The following is a 19,399-nucleotide window of genomic DNA, read 5'->3' as shown; positions in this document are numbered from 1 at the left end:
TATGCAGAACATTTGCTTAACTGGAATCTTGTGGACATATGCAAGTTAGGAGGGATTTCTGCCATTCTGAGTTGACTCCATGCCTCTCTGCCATCCATGTCCTTTCCCAGCTATGACAAGTTCTCATTTGGTGATATGATACCTAAGAAAAGGTTTTTGGGAGTGTTGTGTTTGTTTCTTTTAGCAGCCTAACCTTTTTGATATTCTTACCTGAATTTGAAAATGAAGTGGCTGACGTAGTGTTTGTTTTCCAYGAAACTCAGTGTGATATGTTAATCCTAGTTGTCCTGGAGTGCTTAATAATCTACAAGACAGTAAATGACAATCTGAGATAATGAAACATTTCACCTGTGCCACTGGGGATCAGTTAAATTCAGCTCGCTTTTCAGCAGCGTGTTAAGCATGCCTGTTTCTGGACCCTGAAGACTGCCTTGATGTGGAGCATAGTGACTTGTTCAGCAGTAGTGGAATCACTTACGGACAGATACAAGCTATTGGTGAAATAAATTCAATAAGCTTTCTGTGTTGTGCTGTTGGACCTTTGGGAGAAGGAAACAGAGGCCTTTACGATGAATACTGTACTTAAATTTTACAAGCTGACTGCTGGGAGGTATGATGTTCAGCTTGGAGTTGAACGTCGGCTTCTTTTTTTTGACACCAAGGGCTATTAAAGCTGTTTCAAGACAAAGAGAACTGAAGTAAGGATTAAATTAAGCCCAGAGGAAAGATGACAGGAAGGAAATAGAGCACTGAAGGAGGTGTGCGTTTGGGGATGCAGGGGAGTTGTTGGACTCTGTAATTAAAACACCTCCAGCCAGTTTCTTCTACTGTAGCTTCTCTGTGACATGAAGTAACGTATACACTACTTATTACTATATTACTTATTCCTGGGTATTACTGCCATGATTATTTTTATTTGCAAGGTGCACTGTCACTGTTGAGGCGTTTGCTTTAGCTTCCTTTTCTGTGGGTATTCGCCTCTTCCGGCCGTTCATTGCTCCCTCGTAGGAAAGCCTTTTCGGGAGGCAGCCGTCTCACCCTGAGCGGGGCCTAGCTGGTGGGTCATGAAGCACTTGTGCTTCTTCCTTTCACTCTTGCTACTTCTTCCTTGATCTGCTTTGTTGAACTTCGTATCCCTTTGGCTTTGTTGSTTATTCTGATGTTTTTAAACTTTTGGGTAGACTTGTTGGCCCCAGAGTTTACCTGTTCAAATTTCTTCATCTTGTGCCTGTGTTCTTCCTAGGAGGTTAGCACTTAACCCATGAAGAGAGCCTGGGACAGTGACTGYGCTACATTTTAGTCCTGTAATCTGCTTGGACAGAAGAGGCAGACAAATGCCTGCCTTAGTATATTTTGCATTGTATGTGTCAATGAAAGTTATGCTAAAGATCTTTTCTTTCTCGTTTTCTCTCCATCATCTCTTTCCCAGCCCCTTTGCAGCCAGTGTGTGTAGAATTCCAAAACAGACTATTTAAAATCACATAACTAGCTCTTCATTTTTCAGCAAGGCATTCATCCTACTCGCTGTAGTTTTTAACACAAATAGAAATATGATGAGAAGCRCTTAGGATTCCATATGTCAAAGAATTTGATGCAATCCAAAGTGCGGCTGTGGCAGAACGCTTAGCAGATATGTGGACTGTTGCCGTAACTTCTTTATGTATAAAATATAAACCTTTCCTTTAGAGAGAGACTTCCTAGTGCTCTGTTTTTTCCAGATGTTTCTGAGCATATAATTCCCTACAAGTGGTTTTGGATTCTGTTGTGTGCTAGTAAAGATGAATTCCAAGAAGGCTTGTGATATTTTACATTTCTATACGCACTAAAAAGTTATTGGAGAATGTTAACACTTCTCAACTACTCTGAATTTTCATATAAAAATTAAAAAAATAGATTGAGCAGGGTTCCTCCCCTTTTAAAATCTCTGTGTAGTAATAACATTTTTGCTCTTGTCAGAATGATATAGAACAATTCAGCGCAGAAACACAAAAGAACTGTTTTGGGTAAATTACACTGAGTTTAATGACTCCAGAAAAAGTAGTAATCTCTTTGTTTTCTTTCTATATATTTAGTTGTATCTTCAGTAGATGTCATTGCTTAATATTTGATAATTTAATGGAAAGACTACTAGATCTGTGACTTTAGTAGTATTTTAGAAGATTACCTGTTGTCTCTAACAAGCATTTCATTTTGGTCATAGTGTACAGAGATTTAAAGATAGCTGTGTCATTTGAAGAAAAGGGTCAGTTGTCAAACATTAGAACGAAACCTGAAATCTTTCTTGAAGAGTAAAATAACATTTTGCTTGAATGCCCGTTAGTTACACATGCCAAGTGCAATTCTGACTCATAGTAGAATAATTCCAAATAGAACAATAATAATCTTTTTCCAGTGTGGCCTCATTACGTGAATGAAATATGCGTTAACTTACACAGATGTAATAAGCATAGGATAATCACAGGATCTGTGGGGGTTCTAGGTTAGGTTGACAAACAGTCGTATTTGTTAGGAAAGCAATTCTAGAAATTCAGAGGTAAAGCCAAGTTATCTTAATTATTAGGATGAAAAATACAAACTTGGGAAGCAATTTTATTGAAGTATTAATTACTGTTTGATTTAGATTTTACATATATTTTAAACAAAATTACTTCTGGCACTGCTGATATTGTTTGAGATCCCACTGGTATGAATCTAATCATAATTTTATAAATGTGCATATTTGAAAGTGGAATAATGCACAACTTTACTTTTATTAAATGTGTGAAAAGCTGCTTAATCTACCTTCATGGACAGAGAGGGTGACTGGCCAATGATTTCTCTTGTCTCTTTTGGAAAAAGAGTTGAAACGTGCCTTGAGAGTGATTAATGTAGTGGTAGTGCTGGATCTAACATCCGCGAAATCCAATCCCTTCAAATTACTGCTGCATTTTTGTTAAAACTATTTCTGAAAGGTTTAATATGTATCTTGTAGCTGCTAAATTGCTGTTCATTTAAAAGACTTAGAGTTAGTTCATTGCGTACAAGAGACTGTAAGTCTAATTTAAATAACCATCAACCTGTTTTTTTCATTCTAGCTTGCCTAGAATGGAAAAATAATGTGCATTTTAAGGTGCTTTAAGTTGTCTCTGTATGCATTTAATATGCTGGTTGTAGGAATATGAATTTTCTAGCTGGGTTAGCTGTGACATTAAATTAAGAATTTTTTCACATCCATGTGTATTAAATAACACTTTGTTTAATAGAAAATTTATTCCTAAAAATGACTCATCAGTTAAATATAGTCATCTGTTGGCTTAAATAGCACTTTTGAATGCATGTATGTTTTCTTACAAGCTTTTTCTGAACATTTGAAAAATGTTAGCAGCCAATGGAATCTCTTTTCATCTCTGTTTCTTTTCTCTTTTGAATCTCAGCATCTTGCAGTCTGTATTTAGTGGTCAAAATTCCTCTACTGTAGGAAGGTAGGATAACTCTGCCTGGGGGACCTAGCCTTCCTAGTCTGAGCAGATCTAGTGTCAAATGGTTAAGGCAGTTTTTTCTTTCCAAAGAATAAAGTGTTGTGTTCACACTGTTGTCCCAGTGGCAGGAGAAGCTAGAAGTCTTAATGTACAGTAAAGCCTCAATCTTTCGCATGACAAAACAGAGCTACCAAGTGAAGTAAAAGGAACTGTGTTTATCTTGTTGAGTTGTAAAAAACTAACGTAAAGATATTACAAAGTTGCTCTGACAACCTCTTTTTTTTGTTTGTATTAACCTGATATAATGAATTCATCACCAGAGTGTGGTGCAGTGAAACATGAATTCTATACCATTTTATGCAATGGAGGTAGTAAATTATAGATTTGTCATGTTTTGTTTAATTTTTGATAAGATACGATGTATTTGTGAAGACTCAGATAGGCTTCCATATAAAAACTGTTAGTTTGAAACATCTCTCAGTAAATTTCAGAATCTATTTTAATAAAAGTGGGATAAAGTTTTTATTTACTATAGTTACTGAAGTGATAGGTCCTTAACTGATATGCTTTATTTGTGGGACTTCAGAATGTTGCGTTAGGGAGTTTCAAGAATCTTACTTTTTGTGAATGTTATTGAAAATACTGTGTTAAAAACTTCTTCAGGATCTGCAAATATGTTCAATTAAGGAATGCTCCATTGATACAAATACATTATTTCTACCCATTCTAAATGAAACAGCTTTTGACAATTGGAGCAGAGGGATGGTCATTTATCATGCATTTTGCTTAGAGAGACCTTTTTTTATGGAAAAGAAAAAAAAATGATGTCCTCCTTCATATTTCAGAGTTAAGAGTTAACTCTACTGTTGGAGTGACTGTTGTCATACCTGTGTAACTTGCTGAAGACACTATGCAGTGCATCAGTGAGAAAGGAATGAGAATCGCAAATAAAAAGAGAGCAAAGCTGTATGGGTACAGTTAAAAGAGAAACCTTTCTGTATTCTTGTATCACTTTATAAACAGCATTTTTCAAACTAAAAATAATCTTTAACTATTTGGCTGTTGTTGAAATAATTGTCGGGAAGATAGCTTTGGGTTTTTTTTGTTTTGTTTTTTTGTTTTAACTGTGATGGAGCCAGTTTTTACCCTCCTTTATAATGCCTGTGGATTAAATTTATCATATACTTGAATTCATTACCTTCATTTCAATTCTTTTATCCCTAACTCAAACTCGACTTAATTAGGCAGCCTTCCTACTCATTTACTGTCATTCTTGGAGAGGGAAAACTTGCTCTCTTGAACTACTATTTCTTGTGGAAAATAAAGGAACGATGTTTTAGTCGTTGTCTATTACAGAGACAAAAGTCTAATTACAAACATTTTTTGCAAAGAGACTAAAGAAAAAAGTCTGTTTTTTTTTTCTTGGAGTTCTAGTAGGAAGTGTCATGCCAGAGATTTCTGTAGGACTCTCTGAGTTCTAACATGTAATTAGACACCCTGCACTTTGCCTCTGTGACTTAGTAATGTTTAAGATAAATCAGTCAAGGTAATCTTTAGTAATAATAATATCTCACCTATACTTTACAGATGTGTTGTAATATTATTAAAGGCTTTTTATTCTGGAGCTGCCTCAAATTTTGAAGCAACCCGTAATAACCTATTTCACATCTGGATTTCAGTGGGGGCTGAAAATGCTTAAATACGGCATTGTAGAGGCAAGCTGCATTCTCTTTAAGGCTCATGTAGCTTGTTCAAGTGAGCAAAAGGATGTGCATCTCTGAAATCTGCTCAGGCTTCTGTCTTTGTCCAGTCAAAATTATTGGCAAGTGAATGGATGGTGTGTATCACACGGCTGTATAGCTGATTATTTGATCAAGCTAAGGTTTTCTGTTTTCGAGCAGCAGTTGAGGTACTTGAAATCAAACAAGATGCTGTGTTTGAGAATAAACAGAAGGTGAAGAAGATTATGGATSCCCAGTGAAACAAAAATTTATTATAAAATTCTGAAATGCATTGATCAGTGCAGATTTTCATTCTGCATACGCACAGAGAAAGGCGTGAAATGTGTCCTCTGGGGCCAGTATTGGAGCGGTTCCTTTCATGGGCCGCTGACAGTTTAAATTACAACGGAGGCTGTGCTTTGCAAGACATCCACGAGGCCGCGGGGAGGGGTGAGCAGGACTGCCTGTGGGCTCACGTGCAGGCCTGCACAGGGCAAGAGGAGAGGTGCGTGCATCCTCCCTCTGCGTGGTCTCCTCTGTGCATGTGCCTGGCTCAGCTAAGGGCGGAAACAATACTGCCTCGGGGCCTTGTCCTCTCCCTTCACCTCCTTGTTCTCCCAGTGACAGTTTCCAGTAGCCTTTGGTAGATGGGAGCAGAACAACAAGAAGTTATTCTTAAAATCTTCCCACTGCTCTCCTGTTCTGTTGTAACTCAGGAGAATCCTAGTAAATCCCGGTAAATTCTGCAGTGGGAGCCCTGAGCCTAAGGATAAGTCTACAGGGCAGGCTCGAGCACAGAGATATTTGTTCTCACTTAAAATGAGCTGAGCTGGCTTAGGTAATAGAATTAATCTGTGTTTGGCCATATGTCATTCCCTAGAGAAGAACTTACCTTATTTCTTCGCAGGATAAAATAGCCTAAGCAGAGCTTACTKATGTTGCAACTCGGAAAAAACTCCAAAAGCTAGCATGAGTGGATGTAACCTAAGCACATGACTAAGCTATGCACCAAGAGTCCTTAAAAATCTGAAAATTGTARAAACACACTTTAAAACCACATGATCTGTGACTAGTCAACAACTCAGATAATTAGGATTAATCACTCATTGTCTTAGAAAAAAATAAATTAATGTTGCTCTTAAGTAATATTTATTCTCCAAAATCATAATTAACCTGCTCCGCTTGCTATCTGCTGCCTTCTATGTGCTACCATTCTTGCTAGAATAATATCCCTGTGGCAAAACCAATGAAAACAGTAATTTTGTTTGAAATGTTTCTTTCCAAGTTGTGTTTTCAGTAACTGCCATGTCACTTGCCATGYCAGAGAAGCCAGTTTATCTCCAGCTCAGAATTCCAGGATTTTTAAGGAGCTAGAAATTATCTGAAGTAGTTCTCAAGTAACAATATAAGGTTGAGTAATTTTTAAGGTGTAACACTGCATTCTTCTTTGGGTATCTTGCAAGTTTTTCCTTGAAGTCCATGACCCACATTTCTTTTTGAAAAGGAAATAACGCTTACCTTATTGTACCTATTAAAAGAATGAGAATCATTATTAATATTAGTTGTGTTGCTTCTTTGGCATTAGTGTCATAATTGACTTGGTTTTGTGATTAATGAACATGTTCAATTTAATGTGGTTGTTATTTGCAACTCTTCCTGGTTGGAAGTGGCATTTTAAGGTTACTTTTAATATGGTGACAAGTAAAGGCCATGATTCACAAATTGAGGTCAGCTTTTTCTGTGCAGGTCTTTAAATTTTGCTGGACAAACTACAAATTGCTGAAAAGAAAAACAGACAGTGCTAGCTGTGTTGGACTGTTTATAGAAGCTAGATAGCGAAGGACTGTTCTTTGCCCTGCTTGAAGCTTTTCAAGTCAGAAAAACCTACTAAAAACAATGGATTTCTTTAAATACCATAGGACTGTGCATATGCCTTCCCAGAGAGGCTGTCCCCTTGGAGTTGTCCATTAGGGTTCTCTACTGTTTTATTGATGTTTTGGTAACAGCCATAGGCTCTTCGGTTTGTTGAAATGCATACATTTCTATGAAAAGTGTATTGGTTTTGTTTGAATAAATTTTGAATAGATTTAGTGTAAAATTTTTGTAGCTTGCTCTAGTAATTTCATTAAGTTTTGTGAAGATCATTCTTTCATTTGTAGTGCACATACCCTAATTCATGGACAGATGGAGCATGAATTTTGATGAGGATATGGGAGCCAAATCTTTCTGCCCTTACTTTTGCATTACATATGAAGATGTCGTCTCTGCCCTTTTCCCCCTGCTGCCTTGCCCCTTTCCTTCCCCCAAACCTGTACTGAATCATGCGAGAGAGCAGGCCGATGGCATGGGACTTTAGCTGGGGGTTGCGCTCCTTGACTGTTACGTAGCTTATTTTCTTACACCTACATGCAGTACGTTGAATTGAGGAGAAGATAGATTGGAAATGGCCCGGTTGCCAGTACCATGCTGAGGAGGTGGAAACTGAAGAGAGCTTCAGCCTTGTTAGTCTTTCGCTTTGTAAATCAGTGCCCAGTCTATTCTACCTGGGACACTGATAAACCCACGTGTCAATGCTGCTGTATGAGAACCATCCACTTGCATTTATTTGCAAGCTGTGGAAGATGCATATGCTGAGCAGCAGATGCRGGGTGGGGAAGAGAAAGCAGAGACYGAGTATGCTGGGCTTCATATTTCTTTAAAACAAAAAACTTCAAATATTTGTGTAAAGTAAGCCAAGCACGTAAATGTTACATTGGTCTTAAATCTTTGTATTAGTTAATCTATAAAGAGTTGAAAGCAGCTGTTCCAGATGAATGGTTGCACACTGATGATGAATGTTTTAACTCACATGGGAGGGCGGAAAAGTCTCACACAGTGGAAACATCTGTAAAAGTAACATTACAGACTTCTGTTTTTATCCTCTCTCCCCTTTTGGTAGACTTGAGAGAAGTGAAAATGTTTTTCAGTATTGCTTAAAAACTGCTAAAAATATTCTTTATTTTTGTTTCTTTGCCTAGGGCATTTATGTAAGGGATGCACCTCTGAAGGACATAAAAGTGTTCAACTCTCGACGATTTGTAGCTCTTTTTAGTGTGGTGAATGCCACGAAGAGGGATGCTGGCAACTATCGCTGCATGATTCAGACTGAAGGAGGGATTGGTGTATCAAACTATGCAGAGCTGATAGTCAAAGGTAAAATCACAGTAAAATCAGTTTTTCCATGTTCAGTGTGTGGAATAAGGACTTGCAATTGCCAATTCCCTGAGGATGTCACCTATAGCCTGTAGAAGTCAGTAAGAAGTTCAATAAATAAACTCTACTTATATAAATCTCAAGAGTCTGTCCAGCAGTCTGTCCACAAAGGAATGACAAAAGAAGCCTGTGYTAATTAACATTTTTTTCTCCAAAATACACTGTTCAGAACTTTGTTTTTGAAAGTATAGTTACAGAATATTTCTTTTTAAAGGTATGAATAGAATACTGACTCTTTACCTCCTATGAGGAAATTACATTCCCCCCAAAATTTCTGTGAAATATATTTATGTGAAAGAATCATTTGTAGTAAATGAGAACACTTGAAATACACAAATTCCAATAAATGGAGGAAGCTTTTAAAAACAGCAGGAAACACTGAAGTGTAAATACAATGCCTGTAAAAGTGTCCATCCTTRTTATGGAGAAGTGTGCTGAAACAATTTTATGACATTAAGTATATTTAATTTGCATTTTTATTCCTGCTTATTTTTATACTGGTACTTTTGGGGAGGATAATTTTATTTTTATTATTTCAGAGGAAAAATATAGATTCTGCAGCACCTGGCAGTGCCATGAAGCACTGTGGTAGGTTTTATGTAGCCCTGGTCATTCTGTTAYGTGCCTTCAGTTGCTGGTCAATTCTGTACTCAATAAACAGGAAGTGAGTTGAAGGGCTAAAGGCTCATTTTCTGTTTTTCTGAATACAATTTGATCCAAGTTGGCAAGTTGAAAATGGGTATCCTAAARCCAAATCCACCACAAGTGTGAGATTTTCCTTTAGAAACTAGGGAGGAAAGAGTAACTTCTATGATGTATAATCTGATTTTCAGAAACAGTATCCTTTGTTGGATAGAACTTTTTCCTTTTGAGAATAGCATTCAGATTTTCATGGACTATGTAATTACAGCTTTTATAAGAGTTTTAAAGGAAGATATAGACTCCATTGTAACAAGACCAAGAAATTAATTTTTACAAACTATATTCTTGTCAGTTTGCTTTCCAAATTATGCTCTAGGTTTTATGTTTTTGGTTTAAGATACAAATTAACATTTCTTATGGCTTAGTCATCTAATTAAAGAATCAGGACCTATTGCGTTATGAGAGCTTGTGCACTTTTGATTTCAGACACAGTAGACTGGATGAGGGTCTTTATTGTTAGCTGGTCTGGGATTCGCTGTTTTCTTTCTCCTAATGCTATAATAATTGTTTGTATTGATAAGCCTCCATGGGATTTGTCAGAACTTCTTCAAAGATGGGATCCTTTTCCTAAATTCCTGAATTGTTTATGATTTTGTTTAACCAAATCAGGGCAATAAGTGAGGTGTGGGACAACTGTTACAGCTCAAAATCTGGTATAGACTTTGTTCCTGAAATCAATATAGAAAGATGCATAAACAAAACCAGCACTAAAGGAGGAAGGGTTTGAAGGACAGGAAGAATAGTGGTATGCATTGAGAATCAGATGAAGAAGTAGTTTTTTAAAAAAAGCATAATAAAGGTTTTTCAGGAAAAAAGGTGAGGCAAAGTAAAGAGAACAAAAGAGTTTACAATGAGAAGAGCTATAGGAAGGTTAGCAGATAGACTATAGATAAGGATGATTTTTGAATTAAATATGGAGGAAGATGCTTAAGAAGAAATTAAAGAACAGAATAGTGGAAAAGTGATATGGCTAGAATAGTGTGTGTGAGATGAGCTTGGCTTTAGGATGTTTTTTTGTTTTAGTTGATTGGAGAGGACCAGGCTTGGGATACAGATTAGGCCAGGGAATATCATGCCAGTAGAAGATGCAAGAGAGAGCCTTGAAGAAGGAGGAACCCTCTTCCAAAAGCAAGAATATGGTTTTAGTTGATGTATTTTAGACAAACTGAAGGGAAACAAGGCAAGACAGGAGGATGGAGGTTGTGGATARCCAATATACGAAGATAATATGACAAAACAAATTATAATATAAAAACTGAGATAAGCTATTTGAATGGACAGGAAAAGAAAGAAACGGAGAGAATGGGATGAGAATATAATTATAAGGAATAGTGGCGAAACTGAGGATATTTCAGACCAGGGAAGGATAGCACGAAAAGAAAATAAAAGGAGTGACCAAAAATGAAAATACATGGAACTCAGCAAAGAGAGAAGGAAAGGGTGGAGGATGAACCCCAACAGGAATAGTGAAGCATCTTTCAGACCTAAAGGTAACATCAGTGAAAATAAGAGGAACAAAGGGAGGTGTGTGAAAGAATAAAATACAAAATTCACTGCCTCCGTGACTGGAGATGTACAAAGCCAAAGAAGTTAGATTTTTTTTCAATTTCTTTGATTTAAGGTGTTTTAATTTATTAGTGTTCATTTTGCAGAACTGGAGATGAAATTATTTAGCCTATTGTTAATGCATTTGTGCTTATCCAGATTCTTTCAGAAAATTTGCACTAGGTGCTCTGAACAATTGGATAGCCTTAGGGTKTAATCCCATTAACTACTTGTAGAGTGGCAAAGTAATTATGCTAATCCCCATTGCCTGTACTCGAGTTTTTATGAGACCACCTGTGGGTCATTCCTTCTGACCTAAAAAGACCTGTTTTAAGCACTGTGCTGTAAAACCTTAGATGACTACGCTGAAATAGCAGCATTAAGGGCTAATTAGTAAATACATTTTGTTATTGATGGCATATAATTAAGAAATTGTATTTCCTAATTTCCTTGGCAGCTTTTCTGCGATATTATTTAGCCTGCTAAGATAACRGATTGATTTCAATAGAGATATATCTATTTTTAATTCATTACCATCAAAAMATAATGAAAAAAGTACATTTGTCCATACTGTATGCAATGCTTAGTATACTCGAGAATTACTGATGGCTTAATAATAGTATGTATAGAAATAATAGTGTAATTACTCCCATTTCTTTGTTGGAAACAATGGATCTAATTCTCTTCTCATTTACATTGGTGTACCTAAGCTGACTTTAGTGGAATTTCTATTGAATTACATTGCTAGGATGATAGGAGAGTCAAGCCTAGTGTTTTTAAGTTAAAAAAGAAAGTCAGTTCTTCATACCTATTGTACTCTGCTTCGTTCTGATTACTGAACTTATYTCAGATTACAAATAAGGAAACATCACTTTGGAATTTGAATTTTTTTAAATTTGTTTTTAAGTCGAGGCTTGGAGACATTTGCACCATAAAGTGAGTAACAACTCTGTGCAACCTCTTCTACTTAATTATAGACATAGTTTCGCTAGATAGTAATTTACTGTAAGTAGATTCCACATGCTTTCTTATGTAAACCTCTTTAAGGTTTATAGTGCTGCTATGGGATGATGTTCTGTGGCACTGGAGATCAGATACAAGAAGTTTTGAAATCAGTGGAAGGACAACTGGTGTCAGGGGCTATAAACCAAACCTGAAATCACAAAGGAGTAGGGAATGAATCTTGAATTATGAGATGAGAGAAATGTAAGAACCTACCAAGTGTTCTTACTTCCTTGTTTCTTTTTTTTCTTTTCTTTTTTTTCTTTTTTACCTGAGTAGGAATAGTTTAGGAAGGTTTAATCTCTGTGTTAAAAAAAACAAAAAAACAAACAAAAAAGAAAACAAAAAAAAACCAGTTAAAGATCTGCCAGTTAATCCCATGATATCTTATTAAAGAGCTGTAAGCATGAATATTGTCTAGTTAATGAGCAAAAAGCTTGTCACTGAACAATTGGTCTGGCCCTAAACTTGAAGGCCAAAGAAAKATTTTTTTGAAAAGTTGTTTGTGCTGTCTTTATACCTTTTAGGTGACAGTGAAATAAAGTGTTGACTGTTCTATTTAAATAAATCCTGAAGGGGAGGTTTTCAATTTATCCAAGTGTTTATTCTGAAAGGAACGGCTGAAAAGACAAGTGCCTTGTCATTGTGTACATTCAGACTACATGGTACCCTCATCTAAGTTTGCATTGAAATGTCACTTTATCTAATGGCAGCCATGAAATTGGACTTGCCAGATCACCCACTTATTGTAAGTTTGTATCTAATAGGTGACATAAAAGTAATCAAATATTGAGCAAAAGGGAAATGGTAGAGTAGAATTGATTAAATGTATTTGGTGAAGTTATTAGACTGCTGCATACAATCTGTAGGTTGGATTTTTCTAATAGCGGGCAGATAGAGCACAGAGATTTAAGAGAACAGAATGAGCCTGTCTGAGCAGACATCAGATTATTACAGAGTTGAGACTGCTTACTGAGTTGAAACAAGGTAAACCTAGGTGTCAAATTCGTTAAAAGGAGTTTTCTCAAGTTTTTAAGTAAAGGCATAGAAAGGTAGCCATCTGTGCTGTTGAGGGCATAAATGTCTGCATCTTTTGAAATGGAAGATTTAACACCTTGAGTAGAGCTGAATCTGTTGTGGACCTCTAGAACAAAGATATATTCCAGAGGGCAAAATCATTTTGAGATCAACACACAATAAGAAAATAATAAAGATTGCTTATCTGTGGTATCAGTTGTTCTCATACATTAAATACACACAGGTAAACATATTTTCYTCTGCTCAAAACAGCTGATCTTTCATGCTAGATGCTTTTCAGATCCATCTGTCTCTGTCCCCTTTTTTATGAACAGAGTTGGGAATAGGACTTAYTTTTAAAGTTGCCTGACAGTAATTTTGGCAAACAGACTTCAGGCTGATACTTTCCAGAACGGATGCCTGCCTCAGTCTGAAGGTTTCTCAGAACCTTTGTCTTTTAGACAAAACAGTTGATGTAGTTCAGCCATCTTGGCAAACTTTCCTTAGGAAAGTGTTGGGGCCTCTAGGCTTTGGAGAAGGAAAATAAGATTTTTTCATGAGGGTAGTGGTTGTGTCAAGAATACTTCTGTTTTTCCATTCTTGTAAAAATCTACTTTCAAAAAAAAAAAAAAAAAAAAAAAAAAAGAAAAAAAAAAGACACTTCTCATGTGTACCATGGACTTCTGTTGAGTTTAACTCTCAAATTCCTGCAGAAGTCTAGGTGCAACAGAGAGAATTTAAATGCCTGCTGATCTGAGCTCCTCTATGTTGTGCTGGATCCAGGCACAGGAATTGAAAATAGGGAGCTCACCAGGATACTGCCCTCCACCTCTCTGAGCCAGAGTTCTGCAAAGCTAAACTTGAGAGGTGCATAATACAGACGCAGAGAGGTGTAAGAGCAAGAAGCTGCATGTTTGGGTGAAGTTATTCTGGTTAGATTGGAAAGTATGGCAAATGGAGAGGTGTTTTGAAAAAAAAGTGAGAGGGGAAGTGGATAAAAACTAGGATCACGCAAGCACTGAAAGCTAGGAAGAGAAAAGAGAGAACATGGAACAGAAACCAATATACATATGTATGTATGTATAYACACACACGCACAATMTACATGTATGTAGGAGATGAGGATGGAGGCTGGGGCTAGTAGGAAAGGCAGTGAAAATGTGGAAGGGAAGAAGAAAAGCAGATGTGAAGGAGAAACAAGGTTGCAAGAACAGCAGCAGGCTGGCAGGTGGAGAGAGGAGCTGATGGAGAGCTCGTAGATACAACCTGAAGGAAGCAAAAACCAAATGCAGGGCTAGAGTTTAATGGTATTTGAGTGTAGGAATGGTGACTATAGAGAGGAGAGAAAAGGAAAATTGAGCAAGACTGAGAAGAGGAAGGCTGGGTGGCTGGGTTTCRCACTGTTTAGGTCAACGGAGGAGGATGGAGTGTGAACAGCCAAGGCTCTGGCCCGAGGTAGAGAGCTGCCGAATCGGGAACGGACAAGTTGGAGTGGTTGGATTTGGGAGGAGACATGTCTGGGGAGAGAACAGGTTATGTCTGGTTAAGAGTAGATAATAATTCAGGGATATATACCCACTAATACCCAGTTACTTAGATTGTACCTGCATAGCTTTATTAATTGCGTGATTTTTTCCATGGTACAGTGACACTTTTTTTCTGTAATGTTTCAGAGTATGTATAGATTATATTTACTTAAAAATATAAAATTGAAATTACTTAAATTTACTTAAAATTACTTTCCAATTCGTCATTTAAGAACATTAGAATGCTATGTCATGGCAGCTTTTCATCCTAAAAAATCCCAATAAAGGAATAGTGTAATCTTGTTATATTTCAGTCACATTTAAAGTTTGCTCACGTACAATACACATAATATTGCTTATGGGTGCTGTTTAATTTTGACACTCTTTTTTTGCTTTGGCAAAAGATATTTAGTAAGTTTTTAGTGAAGCGCTACTCTGTGAATAATTGTAGTATTTCGAAACCATTGCGTTTCTTTTGTTGAGGGAGAATTTTTTTCCCTTTATCCAGAATTAGATGCTGCAAAATGGCACCGTTTCCAAAGGGACTGAATCATTTGCATGCTCAAAAGATGAGCAGAACATGAAAATGTGGAGGAAGATGGAAGGAAAAATATTCTTAAAATAAAACTGTTTAGTTGAATTCAGGACTGTAAAATTATACTGATTTAATTTAGTTTGTAATAATTACACTAGGAATTATTAATGAAGACATGAGTGATCGTATAATTGATATTTTATTTTTTAGTACTTCACCTATTCATGATGCATTGAGCAGTATCACTTAGGCTTATCCTGGCATTCTCTTTCTAATAGTTGCTGTTTAATTAAAAAAAAAATCAGCTTGCAGGAGAAATATTTCCCCCTTCCCCCTAAATGTGGCATGGCCCCTATTCTCCGAGTTTATCAACTCAAAAACAATATTTTTAAAAAAGATATTATTGCTACCCTTAAAATAGTTTTCTTTCATTTTTCAAGTAAGCTGTTCTGAGCTACAAGAGGACAAGAAATGTCTTTTTTTTCTGGTTTATAACTCAGTTAAATCTCAGAGATTTATATTATCTCAATTGGCATGTCTGTGTGATGCCTTCCCACTCTGTTAAAATTTTTAAATTTAACTGTGAAACGTAAAGGTACTATGATCTTCCAGAAAATGTTTGGAAATTTCATACAGTTTAAAGTGCAAAGCAATGTGAAGCAAGGAGTTGCTGATTCAGATGTGTTTGCAGTTAATATGAAAGTGCATAAGAATGAAAATAAAACATTATATAAATATACATRTATATATATATGGCTATATTTATTTTGTTCTCTGTATAAGAAAAGGGCTACTCCGTATTATGAAAGCTTTGTATTTCTCTCATATTTACTGTAACTGATCCATTTACATTGCTTGGCCCTATGGCATCAGTCTAAAGCTTTCTGTTGTCTGTCATCACTGGACTTTGCCCGTCTGGTTTTGTAAGGTGGCCAGGATTTTCTTTCCATAAGTGACTGTGCCCATCACCATTTGTTGTGGAATTCTAGAAGAGRTCACTTGTGCGAATCTGTAAAGCATTAAATTTGAATTTATGGATAAACTTGTCTTCTTTTTTGAGTTAAGTTAGTACGCTATTTCAAAATCCAAACTTCAAAGAGTTTTACAGTATCCAATAGCTTTCTTTACTTCTTGATCAAGCAAGAAAGATCTCCTCTTTGAAACTTTAAATCATCATGTTGAACAGCCACTAGTACAAACTTTTTTTCTGCATTTGGTTAAGATAGGTCCTTCCTTGAATGTGCACTACTATAGACTCACAGATCTGTTGTGCCAATACGTGAAAGTATTAATCTGAAAGTAATTTGTGTAGGATTTATTGGAGACTGCTCTAGTGGCTGCCAGTAAAACTGCTTTTGATGGAGGAGGATGGTGCTACAATCTGGCACTGACCTGATCAGCTGATTCCAACTTCTCTCGGTCCTAAATATCAAGATTAATTCTGGCTAAATATGAATGAGTGAATAAGCTCGTTTTCATCCTTTAGTCATGAAATCAGTTCATTATATTTGATATTTCAAGATTTTGAGAATAATCAAAAAAATAAGTGATTTGCTCATTGTGGTTTGGTGTAATAGGATGCTTCAGGTACTGTTTCTACTATAGTGTATACCTAACTTTGGGACTCTCCTTTTTTATTTTTTTTTTAAGCAGTCAGATAAAAATGAGCATCATATTAGAATGATGGGCTCATTGTATGTAACCTCAGTTCCTAGTGAGAAGACTACTTTTAGTGTTAAACTACGCTTCTAGTAATAAACTACAATATATGCAGGCTTTGCTGAAGTCACGCAGCTTGAATTAACCTTTTGCACTTTGGTCACAGAGGAATGAAAAATATGCCCGAAAGGATAAAAAGACAATAAAATACTGTYCGTTTTAAGTACTTGTAATACTTGGAATGAATTGGTGTAACCACTAACCTCTGTGACCTAAGTCCTGAGTTTGCATTTTGAAAAGCACTTCAGCAGCCTTTACTAACATTTGAGACTTGAAGGTAGTTAACTGTTCTTTCAGCATGGCTAAGTAAATGCCTTAGGATGCTCTATAAAAGGTCCGTTTCATGTCTTGGCTCACAAAACAGCCTGATGATTTAAATGGRGGCTAAATCATTTTGAGTCAAGTCAGAACTGTTTCAAGACATGCCATCACTGTATGAAGACAAAGTTTGTATACTTCAGGAACTATAATTTTGCTACAACTGCCGTCTTAGCAAAAGACGACATCAAATGGCCACGTATTGTTGCTGACATATAACACTGTTATCCCTAGTGATTTGAAAATGTTAGCAGTGCTGCTCTTTTCTATATGTGCTAGGACCTGCCACTATATTTAAGCTGATTTTATGTCAATTCCAAGCAGTAATAATTAGCAGACATCTTTGGGGACTTTGGGGATTTTTGGCAACTATATCATGTTCTTCATGATGGTAACCAATTAGTTTTATTAAGGTAAAAATGTATAATGTCAATGCCTGTATCTACTATTTTGTGATGTCARATTTCAGCAATTGCTAACAGATTGCACAAATTTAAGCCTTCGCAAAAGTATGCAGTGCTAGTTAGAAACTTAGCACTGGTCTGAGGCATAGCTGATCTTCAGCTATGGTCTTCAGCGCACTTAGTGCTCCCCTTTTTTTCTCTTTTACAGAAGACCAAAAGGCAACGTATGTTAGATAATTACGTGTTTGTTACAATAACAACTCTGCTTTTTCTTGGGAAAAAATTAATAACTATTCCCAGAGTTTCTTTCTCCTGTGCTTCATTTGTTTGCTTTCTTTGCTTTAACTCTGACTTTGAAGTCTTTGAGAAACCTGTGAAATGTATCAGTTCAAATTTTTGCTTGTCTATCTGTAGCTCAATGCTTTGGGAAATAGTGGAAAAAAGGAAAAATCTGAATTCATAGCTGAGGAAGGACAAATGTTCTACTTTCATCAGGTATTCTGTGTAGCATTAAGAAGGTGACAGTGTTTGCTGATAGATATATTAAGAGTATTTTATCAAAAACTGCTTTATTATGGTGGCACGGTTTCATTCAACTTGAATATATTTAACCAATGGGTAGGCGAGTTGTAGGCTGATGTGATGCATGGAACATCAGCAGACCAATTTTATGGATAATGAGCAGRAAAAAAAAGGAGAATGTGTTATTTACCTTTCAAAAAAAGACGTCTGCAAATTACTTCTGTAGTGTAATTTMAAAGAAGATGAGATGTCCATCTTATAATAGTAAGTGGTTTTAAAACTTTGCTCACTTTTCACATCTTTAGAGTATAAACTACTGTGAGATTGCACATATGCTAAATTTGTGAGAGGGAATATGGCTTTCATTTGGTAGTTATTAAAAATAAGCCATGAGATGCAGTAGAGTCRAACTCGCTGTGAAGAGTAAAGAATTCCCACAGCTCTTATTTAGAAGCTCTTTCTGTTTAACCAGGATTTGAAAAAATACTGTTTATTCTACTTATACAGTCGTCTGAAAATCTCAAGGTTGAGTAGTGCAGTCTTTGAGAAGTAACGAAAAAAAGCTTTTTGTTTTCCTGCAGAAATCATTGTTCTATGCCTAAGAATAGAGAGAAATATCAATTTTATCAATTTTAAAAACGTTAGTTTTGGGCAAGATTTATTTACATGCAGTAGGAACTGTATTTTGGTAAGAGAACTTGAGATCAGCTTTCTTTTTAAATTGTAAGTTAAAAGATGCCATTTAACATCTAGTGAATTGAATTACAGCTGCACACAGTTTAAAGTTATATGGTGTAAAACAAAGGCTTAAAGTTAAACTGTCTACATGCATAAACAGTAGAGTTTATGTACTGCAGATTATTGGAAATAAGTACATTAATCTGTAGTGGTAATTTCTTTATGTCCGTATCTTTTATGTAGTCTTCCACTCTAAAATAGAATGAAACTCATTGTGTATTTTAATCTTTTAGAAGCAGAAAAAACAGCAGTATAATTAATCATTACTACTTTTTGTAACTTATTTTGCTTTAGAGCCCCCTGTTCCCATTGCTCCACCTCAGCTGTCTTCAGTTGGTGCAACTTACCTGTGGATACAGTTGAACGCCAATTCCATCAACGGGGATGGACCCATTATTCAGAGGGAAGTCGAGTATCGAACTTCAAGTGGAAGCTGGTATGACATCCAGCCTGTGGACTCGACAAGCTATAAGATCGGGCACCTGGATCCTGATACAGAGTATGAAATCAGTGTCTTACTTACAAGACCAGGTGAAGGAGGGACAGGATCTCCAGGCCCAGCTCTTAAAACAAGAACAAAATGTGCTGGTGAGTACAACAAAGCGATCAGAAAGTTGTTAACATCTTTCTGGAGTTGAAAATAGGTTATTTCACTAACGGTTGTTACTATCTACCTTAAACCAGCAGGCTGCAGACAGTGAGACCAAATGTTTCTAAGYGTAAGTTATTAGCATTTGCCAACTACGATGACCTTGGAACCAATCTTCAGTGCCACAGTGGATTGTGGATCAAATCATTCATGAAATTATTTGGTATAGAATGCTGTATAGATAAACAATTTTTACTTTCAGGTACGCAGCCTGAACCTTACTTTCAGGTATGAGATTTCGTCTGGAGTCTATCCATCACGTTACACCTTCTCTTGTCAGTGTAGATTTAG

The 19,399-nt window shown here is 36.3% G+C and overlaps 1 protein-coding gene across 1 annotated transcript in view; it reads left to right on the top strand.

Annotated features, from left to right (window-relative positions):
- The window catches only part of PTPRM (protein tyrosine phosphatase receptor type M), a 370,997-nt gene that overhangs the window by 73,408 nt on the left and 278,190 nt on the right, over nt 1-19,399 (top strand). The window contains exons 5-6 of the mRNA XM_085319327.1: nt 8,197-8,371; nt 18,754-19,047. Of these exons, the coding sequence (XP_085175453.1) occupies nt 8,197-8,371; nt 18,754-19,047 (469 nt within the window). The remainder of the gene's footprint in view (nt 1-8,196; nt 8,372-18,753; nt 19,048-19,399) is intronic.

The sequence above is a fragment of the Rhea americana genome, unplaced genomic scaffold, assembly GCF_003343005.1.
Source record: "Rhea americana isolate MKP2758 unplaced genomic scaffold, rheAme1 scaffold_58, whole genome shotgun sequence".
In the NCBI taxonomy this organism is placed as follows: Eukaryota; Metazoa; Chordata; class Aves; order Rheiformes; family Rheidae; genus Rhea; species Rhea americana.
Note: the sequence above shows the minus strand (reverse complement) of the source record. Positions and strands in the feature narration are given on the sequence as shown.